At 43.8% G+C, this 27283-nt stretch overlaps 2 protein-coding genes across 6 annotated transcripts; one reads left to right on the top strand and one right to left on the bottom strand.

Moving 5' to 3' along the window:
• Positions 1-557: 557 nt before the first annotated feature.
• Positions 558-20167, bottom strand: LOC132591362 (SLAM family member 9-like). 4 transcript variants are annotated; one of them, XM_060269749.1, is made up of 7 exons: positions 19844-20167; positions 15805-15968; positions 13888-14238; positions 13379-13678; positions 7437-7571; positions 6647-6738; positions 560-3632 (listed from the first exon to the last, which is right to left on the bottom strand). In XM_060269749.1, exons 2-6 carry the CDS (start codon positions 15935-15937, stop codon positions 6686-6688), a joined length of 972 nt encoding a protein of 323 aa, XP_060125732.1. In that variant the 5' UTR covers positions 15938-15968; positions 19844-20167; the 3' UTR covers positions 560-3632; positions 6647-6685. The 4 variants fall into 4 exon arrangements, with proteins under 4 accessions (XP_060125734.1, XP_060125732.1, XP_060125731.1 ...); XM_060269751.1 differs by lacking the exons at positions 15805-15968; positions 19844-20167 and adding an exon at positions 14383-15248 and having other exon boundaries at positions 558-3632; XM_060269748.1 differs by lacking the exon at positions 19844-20167 and having other exon boundaries at positions 561-3632; positions 15805-16070.
• On the top strand, positions 17681-25750 carry LOC118079422 (SLAM family member 5-like). Of its 2 annotated transcripts, XM_060269754.1 has the most exons (5): positions 17681-18136; positions 19222-19572; positions 20165-20464; positions 23402-23533; positions 25276-25750. In XM_060269754.1, exons 2-5 carry the CDS (start codon positions 19392-19394, stop codon positions 25407-25409), a joined length of 747 nt encoding a protein of 248 aa, XP_060125737.1. In that variant the 5' UTR covers positions 17681-18136; positions 19222-19391; the 3' UTR covers positions 25410-25750. The 2 variants fall into 2 exon arrangements, with proteins under 2 accessions (XP_060125737.1, XP_060125736.1); XM_060269753.1 differs by lacking the exon at positions 17681-18136 and having other exon boundaries at positions 18144-19572.
• The last annotated feature ends 1533 nt before the right edge of the window (positions 25751-27283 follow it).

Below are 27283 nucleotides of genomic sequence, written 5' to 3' on the forward strand. Positions count from 1 at the left end.
GAAATTTTGACACAACGATCCAGGCCACTCCTAGAGCGTTGTTGGGGGCAAAAATCCCTCAAATGGCACACCTGCCCAGGTGCAGACCTGCTTTTCCACCAAGTCAAACAGTGCCCTCAAGTGGCGTAGTACCCTCCTCCACCCCTCCCTTCCTGTGAAATCTAAGCCACACCCACAAACCAAATGACATCATCATCAACCAAGCAAATCAAACCCCCAAAGCGGCCATTATCACACCACTAGGCTTTTCTTTTATGTAGGCCCCTTTCAGGCTGCCAGGCCTCCGCTAGGCCCGGGGGGGGGGGGAATAACCCACAACAACGCACTTGGGGGCACGACAAGGGGTTTTTACTTTACCATTTAGCACCACTACCCCCCCCCCAAAAAAAACCACCAAAAAACCAACATTGCCAAGTGGAGGTTGGGGCCTGCCTTGGGGGGGGGGGTGGCATAGGCCGCAGCACAGCCTTTGATTTATGTAGGCCCCTACACGGCAAGGGGTTTTTACTTTACAATTTAGCAACACTACCCCCCCCCCAAAAAACCCCCCACCAAATAACCACAAGACAAAAATAAATAACATCCTTCAAAACGTCATGAGATACGCCGGTCACGGAGAGGGGGAACACACAAACAGAATAGATCATGGATCGGGACACATGGGGCCAGTCAAAGGGATTAGCCACAACGTCTGACGTAGTCAAAACAAAATAAAAAAATTCCTTCCAGCAGCACCTTAGTTGGTCTTTAAGGTGCTGCTGGAAGGAATATTTTTATTTTGTTTCAGCTGAAAACAGGCCTTTTCCAGCAACAAGGTCCAATGAATAGAAGGCAGGGATACATAATGGGTCAGAACAGGGTGTGGGGGGGAGACACAGGGATGAAACCTGCCCTCTCCACAATATCTCACCTCGGCTTTGCAGACTAGGCCGCTTTCCAGACTAGGCCAAGTAGAGGTGGGGGGGGGTGGCGAATCGAGGGCAGGGATACGTAATGGGTCAGAACAGGGGGGGCACAGGGATGAAACCTGCCCTCTCCACAGTATCTCGCTTCGACTCAGGGGGACTCTGAGGCTCAGGGGGATCTGAAGGGGGGCAATTACCCTCCATTTCACATATACCACGACTGAATGCAACCCTCTGCGTCTTTTTTAAAAAACAACAACCATGCACTTTCTCTCCCCAGTTTAAGTCCTCAGATATTTGCAGTGCCCAATTCCAACCCCCTCAATTTACAATCCCCTACCTTCCCCTTGCCACTTCCTGGGGTTTTTTTATGGAACTGAGCAACTCGGTTGCTTCAGAACGCACCTTCTGTTGTCAGGCCCTTGCAGGGCCAGACAGAGGCCAGGGCCAGGTAGATAATGTGACCCTGTTTTTAACCCTTTTGTTACTTTTTTTCATTTTACTGATTGTGAATATGCTGACCGAGGCCCCCATTGGATTCGGAGGCCCGCACCAAGTGGCCCATATGATCCCCCTCCTTCTGTCTGGGCCTGTCTGTTGCTACAGGGCTGTGGGGCTTTTTTGACCCCCCGCCCTGGTCAGGATTTTAAAAGTAGTTCTCTGGGTCCCAGGGCGCATCATCACCCCCGATCCTTAATCTAAATAAATAGAAATGTTCACGATGCGTGCACAGGGGCCAATGTATGGAGATACAGGGGGAGGGGACAACAGAGGGCTCAGACAAAAGTAAATACTGGGAAATGGAAACTAGAAACTGACAGTTCCTTCTCCAAACATAGCTGCCAAGTTCGGGCCTGAGAAATAAGGGACTGGACCGGAAGTAACGCTGCTGCCATTTTGGAACTGGGCGGAGCATGCTCAAAAGCTACTTTTGATGCTGCTCTTCCCTATTCCAAAATGGCTGCCGCACCAGAAGTTGCACTGCAGCCATTTTGGAACTGTAAGCAGATGAAAACATGAGCAGTGTTTTAATCTCACTTGCAAGGTAACAAAGACTATGGATAATTCAGATGTATAAAAAACATGGATAACAGAATGATATGCAGTTGTAAATGTTGACTTTAGGACCCATGGGGGGAGAGTCTTGAGCTTTAGAGTAATCTCTTTATATGGATTTGCAATTGATTTTGTTATAAATTTAGAATATCAGAGCAAAACAGCAGCCAGTAGGCTTGGCCTTTATTAAAGAGAAATACTGTCACGACACAAGGTGAAGCAAGATGGAGACCCCGAACAAAGGGGGTCTTCCCTTTTTATTGGCATCCCACCACCAAGGTACACCCCTAAAGATCACTAATATGTCATTGATACATCACCAAAAGGAGGGGTCCAGAGGTAGAAATTGGAGTACCTGGCCAGCTGCTCCTGGCCTCTTCTCATCCCCTCCCTGTTACATTCCACGGGGCAAAGAGAAGTTTCACAGTCATTATGAAGGTAATAGCTGTTCTTTGATTTGATCCTGAGTCAATTCAGTTTGGGAAGAAAATCCATTGTGTAAAACATAGTCTGGCACAGTTGGAGGTGGGAATTCCCTTGCCATTTCCAGCACATACCTGACTGATCTGTACATTCTTGCTAGCTTACTCAGCGTCAGATACCATTTATAAAATCATTTCCATGAAATTTTCTTTCAAAGCATAACGTACTGCAAATTTAACATTTCCGCATTTCCGCCCCCGCCTCCATTTCCAGGGCATACAATACTGAACAAGATGGAGGCAACATCTAATCTCTGCCGAGTGGTCATGTTTCCCTTGGGAGTTCAGACTTGGCAGAGACTGATATATCATTTATTTTATGCCAGGAGATCTTCAGGACAAGAAAAGCCTATACAAATGCAGAGTGGAGTCCCTAAGACGGTTGGGTGGTGCCCTGTACACCTCCTTCTGGCAACTCCTGCAGCCAGTATGTTGCCAAATTTATTGCTCTGCTTTCCTTTGGGCCACATCAGCAAGGCCAAGAAGGGGGGGGGGTCAGGCTTGCCCCACAGGGAGGTCACTTTGGTGCTGCAAACACAGTGGATCGGCTTCATCCCCAGAGGAACACTTCATTTTCTTTCAAGGCAGACAGATGGCAACATAGACACCTAGGTGGAATCTAAACACATATAAAAAACATTCTGAAAATGCTTTTTTAGAAAAAGCAGTTTTAAAAAATACATTCAATTTTACATTCCTCTTCTTCTTCTTCTTCTTCTTCTTCTTCTTCTTCTTCTTCTTCTTCTTCTTCTTCTATCACTTGTAGCCGAGTAAGACTGTCTTCCATAAACATGGTTTAAACAATCAGTCCGTAAGTGACACTGGAGGCCAATTCTGGATCCACACGTCCTTCCATAGTACAGACATTGGTTTCTGGGTGGGAGTTGGTCATGGTGTGGATTTGCCAAGCGTGCCTTCTTCTTAGCACGTTTCTCCCTTGCGTCCTGAGTTCGAGTGTCTTCAAAGCCCAGGAAACCTTAAGACTCACCATTGCCATCTAGCATCACATTGTATATTGCACGTAAAACACACTTAAAACGTTTTATTTGCTGCTGTGTAGCTGAGTCCCAAGAGTCCTCCATGGATAGAGAGATCACAGCAATACATCTCTGGGTTGCCATCTTTCCCGCTAGATACTCGGTGGTGCTTCCAAAATGTTAACACATCACTGCCATCTAGAGGGGCAACTCTGTAATGCAACAAAAGTGGGATGAAAAGTTGGAGAGTTTCAGCAAGAAGTTACAGGCCATGCACTGATTGGAAAGGAAGCAGAACGTCCACCTTAATTTTTTGCACGTGCCTTTCTCTATATGAAGCTGCCCTGGTCTGTTGTCCCACTGTGATCAATCTGCCACTAGAGGGTGCAAGAGGCACAAGGACCTACTTACCGTAAGACTTGGAATCCCAACATTTCTCCGATGAAAATACTGTAAGGATGTCCTATTTCAACATCATCATCATCATTTTACTCTTTATACCCTGTCTGTCTGACTGGGTTGCCGCAGTCACTCTGAGTGGCTTCCAACATATATAAAAACACAATAAAGCAATAAACAGTAAGTAAGAAAGAAAAAACTTCCCTATGTAGGGCTGCCCATGTAAGGAGCAAAAAGTTTGCATGTATAGAGGAAAGGCCAAAGATGGTTGCCACATGTACTGGCAGAAGTCTCAAGACCCTCTTCTATGTGGGACTATTATGGGGACTGTGGGACTGCTATTTTTCTGGCGTGTCATCAAAGGCTTGCTAAAAACTTGCTAAATACATAAGAAAATTAATTTGATAATGGCTAAACTGATGCAAGTTGGACTGTAAAGGCAAAACCCTTTGGGGAATCAAACATGAACAGATGATGATGAAGAAACTAGTCAGATGAGGAAAGCCAAGGGAATGGTTGGGATGAAAATTGGGGATAGATTCATTTCAGGCCGAGGGAGCTGGTGTTTGTCCACAGACAGCTTCCTGGGTCATGGGGCCAGCATGACTAAACCGCTTCTGGTGCAATGGAACACCATGACGGAAACAAGAGCCCACGGAAACACCGTTTCCTTAATCACACTACTGAAAATAGCATTTCCTCCTCCTCCTTTCAGCAATGTGATTTCTCCTAATGAGGTTTACAACGCATTCTCCTGAAACTTTTTAAAATGTTTCTAGATCTAGCTCAGATCTGCCCAAAAGATTAATTAAAATGGGTGCCATATATAATGAGTGTACGCCCTATCATATGAAAAGTACAGTAATACATGCTCAAGTGTTTTAATGCAGAGCAGACACATAGAAGTGGAGTGTAAATATTTCCCTTCCATTAGCGCTCGGTATGGGTTTCTCGATCTCTGGGAACCCTGGCCCCGCCGAGGAAGGGGTGAGCCGCCTGGGCGATGTGGCCACCCGGAAAACCCCCCGATTTGGCTTTCGGGGGTCGTGAAGATCCAGCGGTGCTCCCTAAGTCCTGGCTGATGCCCGGCAGCTTGACGTTTGAGCTCCGAGAGCAGTCAGTCCGGGACGGAGCCTTGGATCCATTCGCTACCTCAGTGGAGTGAAGCCCTAAGCCATCGCTTCAGAGCACCAGATACCTTCAAATTAAGAATTAGATCGTGAGTAACAAAGATTCTTCAAAAATTTGGAATGAATTTGGACTTTGGAGGGGAATTTTAAAGTAAACGGAGGTCGTTCCCCCTACCGAGGGAATAAGATGCAATTGACAAGCCTGCAGCCATAGCACTGGAACGGGACTTTGAACTTTGCTAAAAGGAAAAATTGTATCCCTCCCCGGGGTAGCGGAGCCAAGGGGAGATGAAGGATTTATTACGTGGATTTCTGCAAAAATTTGGACTGATTTTTAACGAGCTCTCCGGCAGCCCTGTGATGGGAACTTGGAGGCTTGGGCCAACTTAGCTTTGATTCCGTCTCTGACACAACAGCCTATTCGCCATATTGTAACCTGAGAAGACAAAGGATATAGATAGACAAAACAATCTGGCAAGATGTGGGAGAATGAGCTACAAAGTGTCTGGGGAAAAATTCAAGAAGTTGCGATGGGAGTAAAGGAGTATCGAAGACTTACAAAGTTACTGATTGAACCCCTGCACCAGTTCTCCCCAACTGTCAGCTTAGAGGCACAGCAGGAAATTTTGGAGGATCAGAATCTGAACTTATTAGAAGAAGAGGATCAAGAGGAGCTCTATACTTTGAACGATGTGCAACCGGTGGGAGAGGATGCACGGGACCTTCGTTACAATAAAAGAGCTATATTGGACATAGATTTCCAGGAGCTGCTTCTCTCAGTGAGAGAGGGAGGGCAGGTCCCTGGTAACAACAACCAAGCAGTGCCGAAGAAAGTGACCTGGATCCAAACCTCCTTAGTGAGAGAAGGGAGGCAAGATCCAGGCGAAGGACTTTTTAAATGGCGAGACAAGAAAAAGAAGAAACCAGTGGGGGGTTGGCAGAGGGGGTGCTGGGTGGAAGAAGTTGGGCTGGAGTGGGTAAGAGATGGAGTGGGTTGAGATGGAGTGTAAATGAGGGACTAATAAAATGGCTTAGACTTGGATTGTACACAGGAGTTGGTTCAGGATTTCTGGGGACTGGTCACAGGGTGAAGGAGGGAAGATTGTAGAATTCATGGAGTTAAGTGAGATGCTAGAATATGAATTGTATAAGTTAGAATAATTTTAGTGAATAAATAAAAGGCTAAAGGGAATATTTAGAGTAAAAAGAAATTTATTATGTGGTAAAAATAATTTTTATATATGGTATTAGAATAAGAATAAAACGGAGATGTTTGTAATTGGTAAATAATGAAAAATGAAAAATTGCCAAATAGAGGTTGCATTAGACTCGGAAAGGGAGGAGTGAGGAAGTCACAATTAGAATAGAGTCAGGAATATTAGTTGGATTTTTCTTTTTGCTTTGTCTTTTTCCTTTCTTTTTTCCTGTTTTGCTTTTTGCCTTTTTTGTAATTTTTTTCTTGTTCTTTTTTCTTTCTTTTTTCTTTCTTTTTTGATGGTTGTTTATGATATGATGTAAGATGGTAATGTGAATGTAAATTTTAAGTTGAAAATGTCAATAAATATAATTTTTAAAAAATTAAAGGGGGTCTAATGAACAACGTCATATCACCACCACCACTGTGATTGCCATAACCATCTCCATCACCAGCTCAATTTGCATCACCCCCACCATTCTATTCTGCAAGAAGTTCTCACCTGCTCATCATTGCCTTCCGGGGGGCTCCTCTTTACAATCTATGAGTACTGAGGCTCAAGAAGTGCCTCCTCCGTTGCCATCATGGAGGCAGCTGCAGAGGGGAAGGTAAGACATTTACTCCATGGGGTCACCAACACTTGCTTCTAAGGGTACTGTCAGGCTCTGGGGACCCGGCTCCCCCCCCCCTTTGGCCGTAGATAAGCAGGACAAAGAGAAAAGAGTCCCTTACAATTTAAAGAGTCTTTAATGATCACAGCAAAAGAACAAAGCTTCCATTCTCAGATGAAGGTGTTCCCAGTTAAGGATTCCACCCACTTCCCCCCTAGTCACTTCTGTCTTACAACCTGATCTCGCAACCATCGTGCTTTTTCTGTAGCCATCTTATCTGCTCTATGTGATCTTGGACTGATAGGCTGAACACTTTCCAGCGAGAAAGAGTCTGTTAGCTCTCTCCCATCTGTTCTTCACTTTGCTGTTCAACCCCCAGTTCTTCCTAACTTTTGTCTTCAGAACTATGCCCCTCTGCAAACCACTGTTCCAAATCTATACTGCTCCACTGTTCCTGGGCAGCTTCAGAATCCTGGTCAGGAGCACGGGGAGGGGGAGGCTCCCACTATTCCTCATCAGAGCTGCACTCCTCAGCCTGGTCTCTGACAGATACAGAACCATGCATAGGAACCCTAAACTCCCACTGAAAGGGACTCAGGTTTCACAGAGATAAGCTGTGGGAGGCAGGATGGTCATATTAACGGATGCTTTGGTCTGTTCCCTCAAGACTAAGTTTCCTACCTTTGTTGGTGGGCATCGTCCTTCTTGTCTTCCAGGTCTTTATCCCAAATCCAGCCAAGAGGAGCAAAATTACAAAGAAAATGATGAGAATACTCCACGTCAAAAGTTCCACCACAAATGTGAGTTGACAGTCACCTGTAAAGACAGGAAAAATAATAGGGTTATGTTGGTTTTTTTTAAAAAAAAGGTGTAAGATATTGGAAGACCACCAAAATCTTGGGCAATACATGCTCCGAAGGGAGAACCCACAGCTCATTGGTGGAGCACCCATGTTGCAGGAACAAAGGTCTCAGCTAGAGCTGTGCACAAACAGCTTCTTCAAAGTCTCCACGTATCTGATGGGATCAGAGCTACCTAAGCAATACAGAAACTTATTTATGTATGCAGCTACAGCTGCAAGAAAGATATATGCCCAAAAATGGGAAGAAGAAGTTCCGATGAGCGTTCTGATGGAAGAATTAGAAATCAAGACAACAAACTTTTATTAAGGAATGGAAATGGTTTATTGAATAATTACAAATTGCAAATAGATTAAGATTTGCAGTTTTAAAAACAGATATAGAGGAATAAGAATAATATTGCGGGGTAAAAAATAAAAAAAACATGTATATTGGAGTTTTAGCTGAAAAATTCACCAAAGGGGAACTGGTTAAGAAAACTCCCTCAGCTGGTGAGAAAGATAAGATCAGATGAAACTATTAGAGGAATAATGGTAGGAAATAAAGCATATAAATTAAAAAAGCATTTGCAGATGACCTTGTGGTTACGGTAGAGGACCCCAAAAAGTCTCTACCGAAGGTGTTGGAAAAGATCCAGGATTTTGGACAGGAATGAGGTTTTATGTTAACTATGCCAAAATCGCAAAATTACGAGCTCAGAAATCAAGAAGTCAAGAACTTTAAAAAAGAATGGGAAAAGTTTATAATTTATTTACAAGACCACTGCAAGCAGGTCAAAACATTGGCAGAATTTTAACCAGACTTGCAAAGTAATGGAAAGTAAGGATAAAAATCTGGATAAATATTGATATGCTGTTGCAAATATTACCATTAGAACCCATGGAAGGGATGGAAGTCAGGAGATTCAGAGTAATCTTGATATTTGGATTTTGAATTGTTTTTTGTTGAAGATTTATACATTATATATATATATATATATATATATATATATATATATATATATATACTTTAATAATAGAAATTTAAAAGTAAAAGAAAAAAGAAAACCTTTAAACATGTGATTTTAGTAAGAATAATTGTTTTAAAATTACTGATTTGATTTCTATCTCAAAATTTTATGAAATTTGCTTTCAGGTTTGCTTTTAAAAGTATGTTTTAATTAAAATTATACATCAGCGAACTTACCCTTGCTTCCCGAGGAATGGTTTGAAGCCAAGCGTAATGATAAAGCTTTGATTAAAAAGAAAAAGCTTCAGGCCCAAAGGGGGGAGTGGCAGTGTTTATTAGAGGCCTCTCGAAGGAAAGACTCAGCCAGTTTTGGGAAAATAGTCACGAAAAGCTGGCAAGACTCCCCAATTGAAATTGAATATACCAGGGGTGGCCAACTCCCAAGAGACTGTGATCTACTTTCAGAATCAAAATCTGGCGGTGATCTACCCCCATTTTGGGGGGTTCAGCTCAAAGTTGTTGAGCTTTTTTTAGGGAGAAGGAAAGGGGGGTGACCAGATTTGGTAACCTTTTTGGGGGGAGCACTGCCCAAATACTTTTCTTACGGGGGACAAGGGACAACAGAAACTTAGAGATTTCTTGGGAGAGAATTGCATAAAAGCACTCACAAAACTGTACGTCGCACAAACTCCTTTACCCACTCCATTAACCTACCTATCAAGATTTCTTAAAAAATACATGCCTTCATCCATTGTTAGTGTGACACCTGCATCACCATTTTGGTAACCAACTGTTCAATATCAGACGAGTACTGTGTCAGGGCCAGCTTCAGGGAATCCTTAAGGTGCTCATCTGTCATGTTTGAACGTTGCTCTCTCTTTCTCCCCCACCCCCTCAGCTAGGGGCACCCATCCACCTCCCTCCCTCTCTCTCTCCCTCCCTCTCTCTCTCCCCCACCCCCTCAGCTAGAGGAACCCATCCGCCTCTCTCTCTCTCTCTCTCTCTCTCTCTCTCTCTCTCTCTGGCTCCCAGTGGCTCAAAGAGACAGGGACAGGGGGAAAATTCCTCTGTGAGCAAACTCACACACACCCCTCCCCCCTCTACCCTCGTTCTACCAGAAACGTCCTGGGGATCTACCGGTAGATCCCGATCTACCTGTTGGCCATGCCTGGGATATACCATATCTGTTGGGGCATGGGAGGCTCACTTCCTATCTTTATATACATCAAATCAACATCTGCTGGCCCTGCCCCCGGCTCCGAGTGATATTAGCACTGAATGGCCCCCAGTAACAACTGAAGAGATCTATAGGCTTATCCAATCTCTTAAACCTGGAGCCCCCGGCGCAGACAATATTTCACCAGAACTCCTCAAGGCTAATGTTGAATGGTGGGCCCCTGTGTTAGCTGCCCTGTTTACTAGCAGAGATCAATCGGCCACTATCCCTGAGGACTGGGGATTAGCAATCATCATCCCATTATTTAAGAAAGGGAGCAGATCAGATCCGGCAAATTACAGGCCAATCAGCCTCCTAAGTATTATTAGTAAATTGTACGCTGCCCACGTGAAATATACTCGAAGTCGAGAGTGAATTTCATGCTCTTTATTCAGCTCATAGTCATCAAGGAGAAGAAGAGAAGAAAGGCTCTTTTCCCAAAACCATCTGCATATATACATTATTTACACAATGGGCCTTGCGTGATTGGCTACTTCAGGGCTACACCTGTGGGCCAATCAAGTTGTGGATTGACTTCTGCCTGATTGGCTGCTCCTACAGGCCAATCAGGTTGCAGATTCACTTCTGCCAGCCGCCTGATTGGCTGCTCCTGCAGGCCAATCAGGTTGCAGATTCACTTCCACCTGGAGTTGGATTGGGTAGCTCCTGCGGACCAATCAGACTGCTGATTCTGAATCCTATTGTTCTAGGATTCAGCTCAGTACATAACACCACGTATGTGACAAACTAGTGGACTGGATGGAATGAGATCACATTCTTTCAGAAGCACAAGCTGGTTTTAGGGCAAATCGGTCAACCTTAGACCAGGGCCTTGTTCTCCAACACCTTGTAGAGAAATATGCATTAAGAAAAGGAGGTTCCCTATATGCAGCCTTTATAGACTTCAAATCTGCTTTTGATTTAATATCGAGGGATAGACTTTGGGAAAAGCTAAGCGTTTTAAATATAAACAGACGCTTACTGTATCTCATCCGCAGTCTATATGAAAATACTCAGATTCGGGTAAGGTGTGACCGATAGGGCCATCTATCCAAAGAAATCCAAACCCACCAGGGGGTCAGACAAGTGTGTGTCCTTGCGCCTACCCTATTTAACTTCTATATCAACCTCTTTAGTAGAAAATATGGAGAAAGAAAATGCCCATCCCCCCAAATTGGCTGGTACGCCCCTCCCGGTCCTTCTATATGCGGATGACGCAGTTTTAATTTCTTTTTCTTGTGTTGGATTCAGAAAACTTCTGAGATCTCTTACCAAATACTGCAGTGTCAAACAGTTAACAATTAACTATAACAAATCCAAAGTCATGGTGTTCTCTAAAAAAAGGAGGAGGCAAAAATGGAGAATTGACAATCGCTCAATAGAACAGGTAGCATCCTTTAAATACCTGGGTATAACTTTCCAGGAAAGGGGCTCTTGGCGCCATCAGATTAAAAATACTATTGCAAATGCAGAAAGATCTACCAAAGCGCTAATAAGATTTTCCTTCGGGAAAGGGGGCCAACACATACCGGCAGCCTCCCAGGTCTTTGCTGCAAAAATACTATCACAATTGTTATATGGATCCCAGATCTGCAGCTTTAAAAACCTTACTCTCTTAGAGGCATTTCAGACTAAGCTTTTTCGTTGTCTGCTAGGGATCCCCCCTTGTGTATCTAACATAGCGGTCCATTTGGAGGTTGGACAAATCCCTGTCAGTGCTCAGATATGGATATTGAAGATCCATAATTGGTTAAAGCTTATTTTCTTGCCGGTCGGGTTGGCACCCTTAACCTTATTAGACACCTACCAATCTAAATGGAAAGCTACATTGCTTGAAAAGCTGAAAGGCTTGGGGACCCCACAGCAGACCCTGATAGCGGCAGGCATTGAGAAAGCTAGGACTATAATTCGCCAGCGTACCTGGGACGTAAAATTACAATGCCACATGAGTGAAATGATCAAACATTCAGCAATAAGGGACTATGGGAGAGGTTTCTCTCCAGCTAACTACCTGTCAGGTCTTCAGATACCCAAATACAGACGGTCTTTTACCCTTGTTAGATTTAATGTTCTCCCTTCTGCCTTATTGCAGGGCAGATTTGAGGGTAAACTATATACAGCACGGGTCTGCCCTTGTGGCTCAATGGAAGTAGAAACTGCTTCACATGTACTATTATGTTGTCGTTTTTATGAGGATATAGGTAAAGGTAAAGGGACCCCTGACCATTAGGGTCCAGTCGTGACCGACTCTGGGGTTGCACGCTCATCTCACATTATTGGTCGAGGGAGCCGGAGTTTAGCTTCCAGATCATGTGGCCAGCATGACAAAGCCGCTTCTGGCAAAACAGAGCAGTACATGGAAACGCCGTTTACCTTCCTGCTGTAGCGGTTCCTATTTATCTACTTGCATTTTGACGTGCTTTCAAACTGCTAGGTTGGCAGGAGCTGGGACCAAGCAACGGGAGCTCACCCCGTCACAGGGATTCGAACCGCCGACCTTCTGATCAGCAAGCCCTAGGCTCAGTGGTTTAACCACAGCGCCACCTGGGTCCCTATGAGGATATACGTTTGACTTTTGACGTTTTGACTTTTATTACACCTGTTTTGCAAAAGTCCATGAAAGAATCCGAACACCATAGTTTAAAACTTCTGTAGAAGACAAGAATCCCGAGACCACATTAAATGTAGCCAAATTCTGTGTGTCTGCAATCAATCGCAGGATGCAAGTGGTATCCCATAATGATCAAACCCCTAAATGTTAACTACAGGGGATACGCTAATAATTAATTTTAATTTTTATATTTAAATCCTTGTCATATTCGTACTGTCCTTTGTATTTCTGATATGTTTTATGATCTGTGATATTGTGCGTGTTGATGCTGGTCTGCGACTGTACTAATAAAATTCATTGTTATGTTTTAATGAATATTCTAGATTCCTCAGTAAGCCACAAGCATAAAGAGAGAGAGAACGGATAAGACAATGCCCTAAACTTCACCTGTTGGCTTTTGGCAGGAATCGTGCCATCGTCCTCAACTGACCTAGGCTTCCACCTCCTTCTCAGTTCTTTGTGGACTTCTTAAATCCAATTGTAGGTTTATTTATTTGTTTGGTAGAACTCTGTTAGAATTTTGAAAGCTAGTTATGAGGACCGATTCCTAAGTTTGCACCAATTCATGAATCTCTCTAGATTTCCATTTGAAAAATTTAAATTTAAAATTTTCCATTTCGTTAAGGCTCATTTTGAAATTAACACAGAAGGGAAGTGTTGGGTGTTCAGCACCCAAGTCTACTACCCAGCTAATGCGTAATGAGGAAGGGGAGGAGGGCAAATAACTGCTCAGCTTATACAGTGTTTTAGGCACTGTTAAGACACTGTTCTCTTGGACAGTGTTCTCGAAGCTACGAACATGAGTTTGACCAAACTGCAGGTGGCAGTGGAAGACAGGAGTGCCTGGCGTGCTCTGGTCCATGGGGTCACGAAGAGTCGGACACGACTAGACTAAACAACAACAACAAGGCACTGTTAAAGATTAACTTAATGGTTTTTTAATTAAGTGGTTTCTGCAGTTTTCTAAATAAAATAGAGAGTTGCTCACCTTCAGTTTGGCAGATGTGCTGCAAGTTGAAGGAGATGCTTTTCTGATCAGCTGGATTGGTGACCAGGCAGGTGATGTTGGGATCTGAGGAGTTAAGTTTCCAGAACAAGTGGAGATCTTTGTCATTGCCAGAGAGGTGGTATGACTTTGATCCATCTTCTAAGTCTCTCAAGGCATCCCCTCTTTTCCAGGAGATGTTGATTTCCCCCTTTCCAGGCACCTCACACTGCAGGGTCACATTACAGCCATCTGGGCTGTTGGAGACAATTTGGGAGAGGATTTTTGGTTCTGGGACTGGTTCTGTGGAAAAACAGATAAAAAGCTCATACGTTTCCCAGCACAATTCAAAGTGTTGCTGCTGACCTTTAAAGCCCTAAACGGCCTCGGCCCAGTATACCTGAAGGAGCATTTCCACCCCCATCGTCCAGCCCAGACACTGAGGTCCAGTGTCTGGGATGGAACAAAGAAAGTGAATACAGTGTGAATACAATGAATAAAGAGCTACTTACCATACACAGAGAGGTGGAAGTTGTAATCTTTATACTGTGCCGAAGTAAACTTCACTCTAATGGAATATTTGCCACTGTCATCCATTTCCAAGTCTTTGATCCTCAGGGTGGTCTCATTGACCATCTCCAATCTTGGCCCAAACCTGTCCCTTGGATTGCTCCTCTGCAGTTCTCCTTCCCTCAATTCAGCCAGCTGAATTCCCAAACCATTCCCCCCCTGGAAATACCAGTCGATAGTCTTCAGTGTTCCCATAGGTGGAATATCTACAGGGAGCAACAGAGAGCCTCCCAGGATCCCATTCAGCCTCTCCCTCTCCTGGTGAGGATTCTGCACTCTGAAACTTGCAGTACCTTTAAAAGTTCAGGGAGGTGGAAAAGGAAGGAAGGAAAAGGGAGAAAAAAAGTCAAAGAAAGGGACAATGCTCGGAAAAGTCTCTCAGAACCACTGATTTAAAGCTTTGTGATTTTGTTTGCCTATTAATTTCAGGAACAGACCTTTACTCAAGCTTTCAAATTATGCTCTTGGTATGTTTCTGTGGATAAAAACCAAATAAAATGGTTTCTGAATCCTGGGAGCCCTCACCCTCGATTAAAGCACATGCCAAATTCTGTATGTCTGGTTAGAATAGCCTGGACGGAAAGGTTTTAAGCAGGCGCCACAAAGAGCGCATTTAGGAGGCAAGGGGTTCCAATGTGCAGGAGCTGCTACAATAAAAGATTGATCTCATGCAGGTGTGAAATGAATATTATGTGGCACTTGTAAGTAGTGCCAATTCCAGAGCATATATGGGTTAAGGTGATCCTTCAAATAAACTGGTCAGCTGTTGAGGGCTTTTATGCCTTAAATTTAGCCCTGCAGCAGACCGCCAGCCAATGCAGATCTCTGAGGAGAGGTTTTAAATGGGGTCAGGGTCTCACTCACATCAGTAATTATGCAGCAGCTTCCTGCACTAACTGCAGCTTTTAGTTCAAGTGTAAGAGGAGACCCACTCAGAGTGCATTGGATATCCTTATTCAATTCTGAAAGGTGCTTTGTCAGACTGCAGAAGCATCATTGCAACCTGCCTTTTTGAACACAAAGCAGCCAGATATTTGCCTTCAAGAATTAACCCAGGACGGAATCTTTGAAGAATCGCTTGCGGGACCAGCTTTCCCCGGCTAAAACCGAAATGAAATTTCCTGCAAAGAAGATTCAATCCCTCCACCTCCATTTTGAGAGGAAGATAACCGAGGCATCACACTGTATTCCAACCCTAAAATGCACTTGCTTGAGAAGGAAGTCGTACTGCCAAGGGCGTCTTGCCATAGGGGGCAGTGGCGCAGGGAACCACGGCGCCAAGTTCTGGAGGGCACCAAGGAAGAGGCGAGGCTAGATGCGGCACCTCCCGGCAACAGCTCGCTGCCCTCCGCCATGTCACGCAGCGCCCGGAGCCTCCTCCCTGCTGGCGGAGCGCCCTCCAACTGCTGCCCGCCTCCTCCACCCCCGCCGGCAGTGCCTTCCACACAGCCTTTGCCTGCCTCCGCCATGCCACAGCCGCCCAGTGCCCGGAGCCTCGTCCCCACCGGAGCCGCCCTCCAGCTTGCCCGCCAGGAGGGAAACGGGGGGTGGGTGGCGCTGAAGGAATTTCTGCACCACAGCGTTGGGTACCCTTAAGACGGCGCTGCGTACTGTTTCAAACGATTTCAGTCGGCGGCCTCTGCATCCATCCTTTACAGCACAGCGAGTCTCCTGGCTTCATCTCCTCCGTTGTTTACGCTCTGCTCGTATTGTAGCTTAGTTTAGATGGTACCGGTACCAAATAACAGAACCATGGCGGCATTGTGAGGCCGCTTCAGCAGACAGAGAGCCCTTCTACATAAACGATTTTCCCTGCAAAACCCCCCACATATCACCTTATCAAGCCTTGGAGGACTTACCAGTCAGAGAAGAAAGCAAAGACAGAAGAGTCAGAAGAAAGAGCTCCAGGCTTCTTTTGGAGCCATTCGCAGCCCCCTTTCGCCTGCTGCGTGGAGGATTCCTCTTTAAGATACACAGACGTGGATCGTTCATCGTAAATCCATTCAGAGGATGGGACTGAAAGCTGTACAAAGTGATGAGAGATTGAGCATTTTTAGAAGGAGAAAATTGAGCAGCTTCTCCTGTCTCTGTGTGCCTAAAAGAGGAAGGTGGGGGTGTTTATGGAGATGAGAGGGGTGGTTAGGAACTAGCGCTGGCAGCCAGCCCCGACCTCCAGCTGCTAAGACCTCCTCCTTAGCAGAGTCTGCCAATACACAGAATCATGGAATTGTAAAAACTGGGAGAGATGCCAACAGTCCAGCTCTAGTGCCAAAATGAGAGGTAGCCTATCTCCTTACAAGACACTTGGAGTTCCTGCCCTCTGTCTTCACCAGAGATGGAGAAAAATGCATTTCCCCCAGGCCCCATGGCCCTCTCTGCATGTCACACCCATTCCCAGACCTGCTTTGTGTGTAGAGAAACTCCCTGGTTTGCAAGGGCCAGATTCACATTCATTCTCCAGACTGTTTTGCCTCTCTTCTCGCCCACCACTGACCTGTGGTCCTCAGGTTGATCAAAGTTTCCCATCCCTGCCTTAAGCTGACCAGGCCCCCCTCTTCTTTCTCTGGCTCCACTTTCAAAACTTCCCTTCACTTTCCAGGGCTGATGTACAGCTTCAAAATTCCAGCCGATCACAATCATTAAGAACTCTGTGAAAAGTGCCCCTGGGCATGTGCTGAGAACTTTCCCTTTCTCACCACTAAAGCACTGCTCTCTCCGGGCGTAACGCTGGGCTACTGGATCCCCAGACAGAGTATTGGGCTTCAGTTTATCTCAAGGTTGAAGATGGAGTATGATGCTTGTAATGAACGGGGGCTCCTACTTGCCCCTCCCAGCCAATCTCCTGACTTGGGCAGCTGGTGGGGAGCACACAACTCGGCATGTCTCTTGTGAACCGTAGTCAAAACAATTCTCAGTAGTTCGCTACCACCACCCTTTCTTACTCGCACATGGCCAGAGAGTCTAAAAGGGATAGCTCTCCGCCTTGTTACTAGGTTGCAAGCCTCTGGCTACTCCTTATGAAGCAGGCAGAAATTCAACTGGTTTGGTTTCTCTACTGAAAACCAGCCCCACTCACTTGTGCAGCCTAACACTCAGTTAGTATGCAACCAATTGGTTAAGGGACTGGACTAGTTACCCCATCCTGGACAAGCACTCAAGGTCCAAACAATATTCCTTTTCAAGGATTTATTTAAAAGGTGTAAAACATACAACTTAAAATAGCAGTGCACATTTCTTATAAGGTTACAGATATAGAAAATAATAAAAGTAAGCAGGTAATTTTGCTCTATTCAAGAATATATATGTAAGGCAGTAAATATCATCCTTTTGCAAAGCAGTCAGAAGGCAGAACCCCCAGGCCCCCCTTCCCCTCTTTGTGGTGAACCAAAAAGTTCCCCAAGTGCAGACGGCTATGGTGTAGCTGCAAAGATCCTAACTATCGCTTCTGCAAAGCCAACCGCGGGGCTGCTGAGCAAGGCTGAGACCCTGAGGCCTCTTCTGGTTTCTCACCCCTCCCTCTCGCGCCTGAAGGCCACCACCTCTCGGCAGCCACAAGTAGGCTACTCTCTGACCACAACGCCCAAATGACAGGCTTGGCCGTCGCTTGGAGCAGCCGAACAGTGCAGATTTCTCCATCTTCTGCTCTCGGGTTGACAAGACAGCAGGCGGTGGGAAGGTTTGCGGAGAGGAGAGAGGCTCTCCAGCCCCAGTTAGTGCAGGAAGCTGCTGCATAATTATTGGTGTGAGTGAGACCTTGACCCCATTTAACACATCTCCTCAGAGATCTGCATTGGCTGGCGGTCTGTTGCAGGGCTAAATTTAAGGCATTACTACTGGTACAAAAAGCCCTCAACAGCTGACCACTTGATTTGAACCCATATATGCTCTGGAATTGGCACTGCTTACAAGTGCCACATAATATTCATTTCACACCTGCATGAAATCAGTCTTTTATTGTAGCAGCCCCTGCACATTGGAACTCCTTGCCTCCTAAATGCGCTCTTTGTGGCGCCTGCTTAAAACCTTTCCGTCCAGGCAATTCTAACCAGACATACAGAATTTGTGCTTTAATCGAGGGCATGTGCTTTAATCGAGGGCAGGGGCTCCCAGGATTCAGAAACCTTTTTTATTGTTGTTGTCTTTTTATCCACAGAGACATACAAAGAGCATAACTTAAAAGCTTGAGTAAAGGTCAGTTCCTGAAATTATTAGACAAGCAGAAATCACAAAAGATATTGTGCAATATTATGTTTTAATGTTAATAATGTGTTTTAATCATTGTGTAGGAATGAAATACAGAGAATCATAACAAGTCACCCTGGGACCTTAGAGTGAAGGGTGTACAGTAAATTACAATTAATTAATCAATCAATTAAACTATAATGAGTTCCACAAAGTCACAGACCGAGATGGTGGCATTACATCGCTCACTCTTCTGTTCATATATATTGCAGAATTAAACTATTCTAATCCAAAACGTACCCTCTGTTTAGCCCTCCCAGGCAATTTCAATTTATTGATCACCCTTTCAATTGAAGCTGTCTCCTCAACCATTTAATATACCAGTATTCTGGTGTAGCTTCTTCTAAATCCTCCAAAAACAGATAGTTCTTCACTTTGCCTTCCTTTAAAAGTTGACTGATCAACACTTTACTTCTCATATTTTTATTGCTGTTTGAGAAACTGCATAACACAATCCATTTCTATATATTGATTATTTATATTCTCAGTTTCATGAAATACTACATTCCAGAAATCTTTTTAAAACTGCTATTAGCTTAAGTCTTTGTTTTAATTATATCTTGAAGTTTTAAAACACCTGTTTTTAAGTTTTGTCCTTTTTGGCAGGTTGTTTGTTTGTTTAATTCAGGCATGTCCAACAGGTAGATAGTGATCTATGGGTAGATAGTGCCCTCCTAAAAAATGGGGCTTTCCTCCTCTGTAAAATAGCTTACAACATTGCCTGCACCCAAAAAAACAGGGCTTTCCTCTTCCCTAAAAAAAGCTTAACAACTTAACCCCCAAAAGGGGGTAGATCACTGCCAGTTTTTAACTCTGTGAGTAGATCACAGTCTATTGGGAGTTGGCCAGCCCTGGTTTAATTTAAAATCAAGTGGTTTATACATTTTGTTATGTAAAAATAACAAATAAATCCACACATTAAAAGCAAAGCTTTAAATCAATGATTCTGACAGACTTTTCCATCCATTGTCCCTTTCTTTGACTTTGTTTCTCCCTTTTCCTCCCTTCTTTTCCACCTCCCTGAACTTTTTAAGGTACTGCAAGTTTCAGAGTGCAGAATCCTCACCAGGAGAGGGAGAGGCTGAATGGGATCCTGGGAGGCTCTGTGTTGCTCCCTGTAAGTATTCCCCCCGAGAAAACACTGAAAAAGATTGAGTGGGATTTCCAGGGGAGAAATGGTTCGGGAATTCAGCTGGCTGAATTGATGGAAGGAAAACTGCAGAGGCTCAATCCAAGGGACAGGTTTGGTTCAAGATTGGAGATGGCCAATGAGACCACCCTGAGGATCAAAGACTTGGAAATGGATGACAGTGGGAAATATTCCATTAAAGTGAGGTTTATTTCTGCACAGTATGAAGATTACACCTTCCACCTCTCTGTGTATGGTAAGTAGTTCTTTATTCACCTGTGTCTATTTATTGTGCAATAGAGCCTGGAAAAGGAGCCAGTCTTTTTCTCATTCAGCAGTGTTGTTGCTGGGCAGTCGCTGACACCCGTGGTGGGCACAGATAACAATAACAATAATAAGAATAATGAATTAAATAATTAATAATGATTAAATAAATAATAACAATAATATTATAATAATTTATTCCCAGCCACTTTGGGCGGCTCCAAACAGAATATTAAAAACACGCTAAAACATTAAAAGCTTACCCAAAACAGAGCTACCTTCACATGTCTTCTAAAAGTCAGATAGTTGTTCATTTCCTTGACATTTGATGGGGGGGCACGTTCCAAAGGGTGGGCGCCACTACCGAGAAGGCCCTCTGCCTGGTTCCCTGTAACTTCGCTTCTCGCAGTGAGGGAACCGCCAGAAGACCCTTGGAGCTGAACCTCAGTGTCTGGGCTAAATGATGGGGGTGGAGATGCTCCTTCAGGTTTACAAGGCTGAGGCCGTTTAGGGCTTTAAAGGTCAGCAGCAACACTTTGAATTGTGCTGGGAAACGCATGAGCTTTTTATCTGTTTTTCCACAGAACCAGTCCCAGAACCAAAAATCCTCTCCCAAATTGTCTCCAACAGCCCAGATGGCTGTAACGTGACCCTGCAGTGTCAGGTGGCTGAAAAGGGGGAAATCAACATCTCCTGGGAAAGAGGGGACGCCTTGAGAGACTTCGGAGATGGTTCAAAGTCATACCACCTCTCTGGCAATGGCAAGGATCTCCACTTGTTCTGGAAGCTCAACTCCTCAGATCCCAACATCACCTGCCTGGTCACCAATCCAGCTGATCAGAAAAGCATCTCCTTCAACTTGCAGCACATCTGCCAAACTGAAGGTGAGCAACTCTCCATTTTATTTAGAAAACTGCAGAAACCACTTAATTAAAAAACCATTAAGTTAATCTTTAAAAGCGACTAAAGCACTGTGTAAGCTGAGCAGTTATTTGCCCTCCTCCCCTTCCTCATTATGCATCAGCTGGGTAGTAGACTGGGGTGTAACACTTTCCTTCCGTGTTAATTTCAAAATGAGCCTTAACGAAATGGAAAGATTTTAAATTTTTCAAATGGAAATCTGGAGAGATTCATGAACCGGTGCAAACTTAGGAATCAGTCCTCATAACTAGCTTTCAAAATTCTAACAGAGTTCTAACAAACAAATCAATAAACCTACAATTGGATTCAAGAAGGCCACACAGAACTGAGAAGGAGGTGGAAGCCGAGGTCAGTTGGGGACGATGGCACGATTCCTGCCGAAAGCCAAGAGGTGGAGTTCAGGGTGTTGTCTTATCCGTTTCTTCTCTCTCTCTCTTTATGCTAGTGGTTTACAAAGGAATCTAGAATATTCATTAAAACATACTTTTAAAAGCAGCCCTCAAAAGCAAGTTACATAAAATTTTCAGATAAAACTAAAACCAGTACAGTAGTGCCTTGAATCTCAAATGCCTTGGCTCCCGAACAATCGAAACCAGGAAGTGAATGTTCCTGTTTTTGAACGATTTTTGGAACCTGAACATCCAACGCGACTTCCGTGGCTTCTGATTGGCTACAGGAGCTTCAGAAGCCGCACTTTGGTTTCCGAAAGTTTTGGATGTCAAATGGACTTCCGGAACGGATTCTGTTCAACTTCCAAGGTACGACTGTAATTTTAAAACAATCATTGTTACTAAAATTGCATGTTAGAAAGTGCATTCTCTGGTGATTTAAAATTATCTGGCGACTTTAACAAGAACACCAGGACCTACCTACCTACCTTCCGTCCTGCCTTCCTTCCTTCCTTTTTACCTTACAACATTTTCCCATATTCCCCCCCACCCAAAAATATGGACAGGTGGTCCAGTATCTCTCCGTTTAAGCCTTGTGGACATTTTTTAACAGAGAAACTTGTGGGAAAAGAATCCCCTCTCCAGCTGCATTTTATCATCCGAAAATTGCAGCTTTCACAAGCTTCAAAAGCTATAACAGACACTTTAAACACAGGGCTCTTTGTCTGCACCGTAATTTATGTGGCTCTTATCATCCAGATAACGGCATTATAGTTAAAAGCACATTTATAACAGTGGTTATCTGAAAGTCTCCCTGGATACGTATATATTAAACCCAGAGTTTGGTTTCCCCGGCTAAAAAGCAGTTAAAGTTTGTGCCAACTACTTTCTGATCCCAGTCTTCAGAGAGCTTTTACTATGGCTCGGCTTCAAACAACACCTACCGCATACTTGGCTGGCAGATTTGCCATAATTCTAGTAGAGGACCGCCTGTGCCCTTGCCCCATGAGAACTAAAGAGGACCTTATACATTACCTTCTTAGCTGTCCTCTTTACTCGAGCTTTAGAGGTGGGATTCTGCAAATCATACCCAATTCAATAAATAACCCCGAAGATCGCATAAAATTTTTATTAGTTGATGCCAACCCACAGATTTCCCACGTGGTAGTGGTCTATGTGATTAAGGCCATGAAAGCTAGGGAAACATTTTTGGCTGCCAAGGAAAAGATCCCTTTAACGTCTCCATAATTCATTTTTGTTGTACCTTCTTTTTGTTTTGTGGGATGAGGTCACTGCTGGGGCTGCATGCAATGAATTTTAATATTGTTGTGTAGATATTTGTGTAAAGGCTTGGTCTTCACAATAAATTTTATTGTTGTTCTATTAAATCCAGAGATAGTGTAGCCCAACAAGCTAGCTGTGGGACAGATTTCCCTACAAAGTCCAAAACATTCAACTTCTTTTCCACTTCACAGACTCAGCTGTGTTTTTGTCTCCAAGTCTAAAATGCATTGGGACTAACCATTATTTGAGCTTGCTTTCTCAGAGCAGAAAGAAGGTCGTTCATTGGCAGCCATCAAGCCAACATCTGGCATGAGAAAACATTTGGGGATTACGACATATGGGTTTTCTTTCCATGGAAAACAGCAGCTTTGGCAATGAATTGAGTTCTCTAACAATGAAAGGATTTCACAGCCGTTCGAGCACTCTCAGCACATCTTATAAACCACATAATAGTAGTAGTAGTAATAATAATAATCTCCAAGTACATATAATAATGAGAAAGCAGCAAGGACAGAAATAGGAACCAGGTGAAGTGATCAGGAATAGACGACCACTGGGTGAAACTATTTTACCCCGCAATATACTATTTATTCCTCTATATCTGTTTTAAAAACTGAAAGTTTTCACAGTAGTCCTGCTAATGTCTTAATGACCTGTTTGCAATTTGTTTGTGAACATTCAATAAAGCATTTTTGTTCCTTAATAATAATAAAAAGTTTGTTGTCTTGATTTCTACTTCTTCTGATAAGTTTCGCCATTTCTGCACATTCCATTATTTTCTGTAACCATTCTTTTCCCGTTGGAACTACTTCTTCTTTCCATTTTAGGCAAAGATCTTTCTTCCTTTCTTTAAAAAAATTTATTGCATTTGATAATAACACATAATAAAACCATAAACAAAATACAACACAATGCAGCACAAAATACACAAATACAAACATAAAAAGGAAAAATATATGTGGCTTTCTTGTGGCTGTAGTTGTCTACAGAAATAAGTTTCTATAGTGCTGAGATAGCTCTGATCCCATCAGATAAGTGGAGGCTTTCAAGAAGCTGTTTGAGCATAGCTCTGGCTGAGACCCTTGTCCCTGCAACCCACCAATAAGCCATGGGTTCTCCCTTCAGAACACGTATTGCCCAACATTTTGGTGGTCTTCCAATATCTTGCACCTTATTTAAAACAATAACAACGACAACAAAAACCTATTATTTATCCAATCTTTACAGGTGGCAAACCATTCGGACTGCATTGGAGTGGGAGCTGGAGTTTTCTCATCATTTTCTTTATAATTTTGCTCCTCTTGGCTGGATTTGGGATAAAGACCTGGAAGAAAAGAAGAAAGATGCCGCCCAACAGAGGTAGGAATCTTTTTGTAAGAGCAGAAGGAAAGTCTTGAGGGAACCAACCAAAGCATCAGCTAAAAAAGCCAATGCAATTCTGGGCAGCATCAATAGGAGTATAGCATCTAGATCAAGGGAGGTATTCTGTATTCTGTATTCTGCTCTGGTCAGACCTCACCTGGAGTACTGTGTCCAGTTCTGGGCACCACAGTTCAAGAAGGATACTGACAAGCTGGAACGTGTCCAGAGGAGGGCAACCAAAATGGTCAAAGGCCTGGAAATGATGCCTTATGAGGAACGGCTTACGGAGATGGGCATATTTTGGCCTGGAGAAGAGAAGGGGTTAAGGGGTCATATGATAGCCATGTTCAAATATATAAAACATAGCTGCCAAGTTATCCCTTTTTTAAGGGAAATTCCCTTATGCTGAATAGGCTTCCTCGTGAGAAAAGGGAAAACTTGGCAGCTATGATATAAAAGGATGTCATATAGAGGAGGGAGAAAGGTTGTTTTCTGCTGCTCCAGAGAAGCGGACACAGCACAATGGATTCAAACTACAAGAAAGAAGATACCACCTAAACATTAGGAAGAACTTCCTGACAGTAAGAGTTGTTCGGCAGTGGAATTTGCTGCCAAGGAGTGTGGTGGAGTTTCCTTCTTTGGAGGTCTTTAAGCAGAGGCTTGACAGGCATCTGTCAGGAAGGCTTTGATGGTGTTTCCTGCTTGGCAGGGGGTTGGACTGGATGGCCCTTGTGGTCTCTTCCAATTCTATGATTCTATGATCCATTGGGATGGCCATCCTGCCCCCCACAGTTTATCTCTGAAACTTGAGTACCTTTCTGTGGGGGTTTAGGGTTCCAATACATGGTTCTGTACCCTTAGAGGCAGTCGTAATAAATAAATAAAATAAAAAAATTGTCCAGTACCACCTTAGAGACCAACCAAGTTTGTTCTGGGTATAAGCTTGCGTGTGCATGCACACCTTTGGGTATCATAATTTTGGGGTTGCAAACCCGGAAGTGTCGCGCGCATGCGCAGAAGCGGCACCTCATGTTGTGGACTTTTTTGGGGTAGGTAAGGACCCCCGGAATGAATTAAGTTCATATCCAGAGGGTCCACTGTACACTAAAAATGCTAAAAATGCTAAATATCTCATTACATATGCTAAAGCTATTTTTGGTCATCTGCATCCTATCCCTTGCTTTTTCCCTACGACTAATTGCAGTCGTTAACAGTCGTCAACAGGTTTACCATACCCATTGAGTCATCCACCCATCTCCTACTACCCTTCTGAGAAATACTCCACCCCACTAGGGTTGCCAGACTCAATAGAGGACAGGACTTCTGCTCTCTTTTGAGTCTGGAAACCTTAAAGAGAAACCAGCAGGCCCTTTGTTTAATTTCCAAGTAAAGGGTCTGCTGGTTTCTCTTTAAGGTTTCCAGACTCAAAAGAGAACAAGGCAATTAAAGGCACAGAAGTCCTGTCCTCTATTGAGTCTGGCAACCCTACACCCCACCCTTCCACTATATATCAGGGTCTGGTGACTTCTATTTCAGTGTACCTGAAGAAGTATGCATGCACACGAAAGCTTATACCAAGAACAAACTTGGTTGGTCTCTAAGGTGCTAATGGACAATTTTTTTATTTTTATTTTTATTTATTTATTTCGACTCCGTCAGACCAACACGGCTACTACCTGAACCTTTGAGGCAGGTGTGAGTGACCCCATGGAGTAAATGTCTTATGTTCTCCACTGCAGCTACCTCCATGATGCCAACGGAGGAGGCACTTACTGAGCCTCAGTACTCAGAGGTTGTAAAGAGGAGCCCCCCAGAAGGCAATGATGACCAGGTGAGAACTTCTTGCAGAATAGAATGGTGGGGGGGGGGGTGATAAGACCTTGTTCGTAAGACCCCCCTTTAACCCCCTACCATCTTCACTATTGGAAGCGAAATATTTACACTCCACTTCTATGTGTCTGCTCTGCATTAAAACACTTGAGCATGTATTACTGTACTGCTCCTATTATAGGGCGTGCACTCCTTATATATGGCACCCATTTTAATTAATGTTTGGGGCAGATCTGAGCTGGATCTAGAAACATTAAAAAAACGTTTCAGGAAAATGCGTTGTAAACCTCATAAGGAGAAATCACGTTGTCTAAAGATGGAGCTCTACAGCGCCATCTGGTGTCACAGTGTTATAATGCATTTTAAACCCCTTTTTTAACCAATGTAGCTGAGTCCCTGGTGACTATACATATACATAGTTATATATCTATATCAATATCAAGATATAGAGATATAGATATAGATGTCTACCTAACTATGATGCCTTATGAGGAACGGCTTACGGAGATGGGCATATTTTGGCCTGGAGAAGAGAAGGGGTTAAGGGGTCATATGATAGCCATGTTCAAATATATAAAACATAGCTGCCAAGTTATCCCTTTTTTAAGGGAAATTCCCTTATGCTGAATAGGCTTCCTCGTGAGAAAAGGGAAAACTTGGCAGCTATGATATAAAAGGATGTCATATAGAGGAGGGAGAAAGGTTGTTTTCTGCTGCTCCAGAGAAGCGGACACAGCACAATGGATTCAAACTACAAGAAAGAAGATACCACCTAAACATTAGGAAGAACTTCCTGACAGTAAGAGTTGTTCGGCAGTGGAATTTGCTGCCAAGGAGTGTGGTGGAGTTTCCTTCTTTGGAGGTCTTTAAGCAGAGGCTTGACAGGCATCTGTCAGGAAGGCTTTGATGGTGTTTCCTGCTTGGCAGGGGGTTGGACTGGATGGCCCTTGTGGTCTCTTCCAATTCTATGATTCTATGATCCATTGGGATGGCCATCCTGCCCCCCACAGTTTATCTCTGAAACTTGAGTACCTTTCTGTGGGGGTTTAGGGTTCCAATACATGGTTCTGTACCCTTAGAGGCAGTCGTAATAAATAAATAAAATAAAAAAATTGTCCAGTACCACCTTAGAGACCAACCAAGTTTGTTCTGGGTATAAGCTTGCGTGTGCATGCACACCTTTGGGTATCATAATTTTGGGGTTGCAAACCCGGAAGTGTCGCGCGCATGCGCAGAAGCGGCACCTCATGTTGTGGACTTTTTTGGGGTAGGTAAGGACCCCCGGAATGAATTAAGTTCATATCCAGAGGGTCCACTGTACACTAAAAATGCTAAAAATGCTAAATATCTCATTACATATGCTAAAGCTATTTTTGGTCATCTGCATCCTATCCCTTGCTTTTTCCCTACGACTAATTGCAGTCGTTAACAGTCGTCAACAGGTTTACCATACCCATTGAGTCATCCACCCATCTCCTACTACCCTTCTGAGAAATACTCCACCCCACTAGGGTTGCCAGACTCAATAGAGGACAGGACTTCTGCTCTCTTTTGAGTCTGGAAACCTTAAAGAGAAACCAGCAGGCCCTTTGTTTAATTTCCAAGTAAAGGGTCTGCTGGTTTCTCTTTAAGGTTTCCAGACTCAAAAGAGAACAAGGCAATTAAAGGCACAGAAGTCCTGTCCTCTATTGAGTCTGGCAACCCTACACCCCACCCTTCCACTATATATCAGGGTCTGGTGACTTCTATTTCAGTGTACCTGAAGAAGTATGCATGCACACGAAAGCTTATACCAAGAACAAACTTGGTTGGTCTCTAAGGTGCTAATGGACAATTTTTTTATTTTTATTTTTATTTATTTATTTCGACTCCGTCAGACCAACACGGCTACTACCTGAACCTTTGAGGCAGGTGTGA

This window comes from Zootoca vivipara, chromosome 17, assembly GCF_963506605.1.
Source record: "Zootoca vivipara chromosome 17, rZooViv1.1, whole genome shotgun sequence".
NCBI lineage: Eukaryota > Metazoa > Chordata > Lepidosauria > Squamata > Lacertidae > Zootoca > Zootoca vivipara.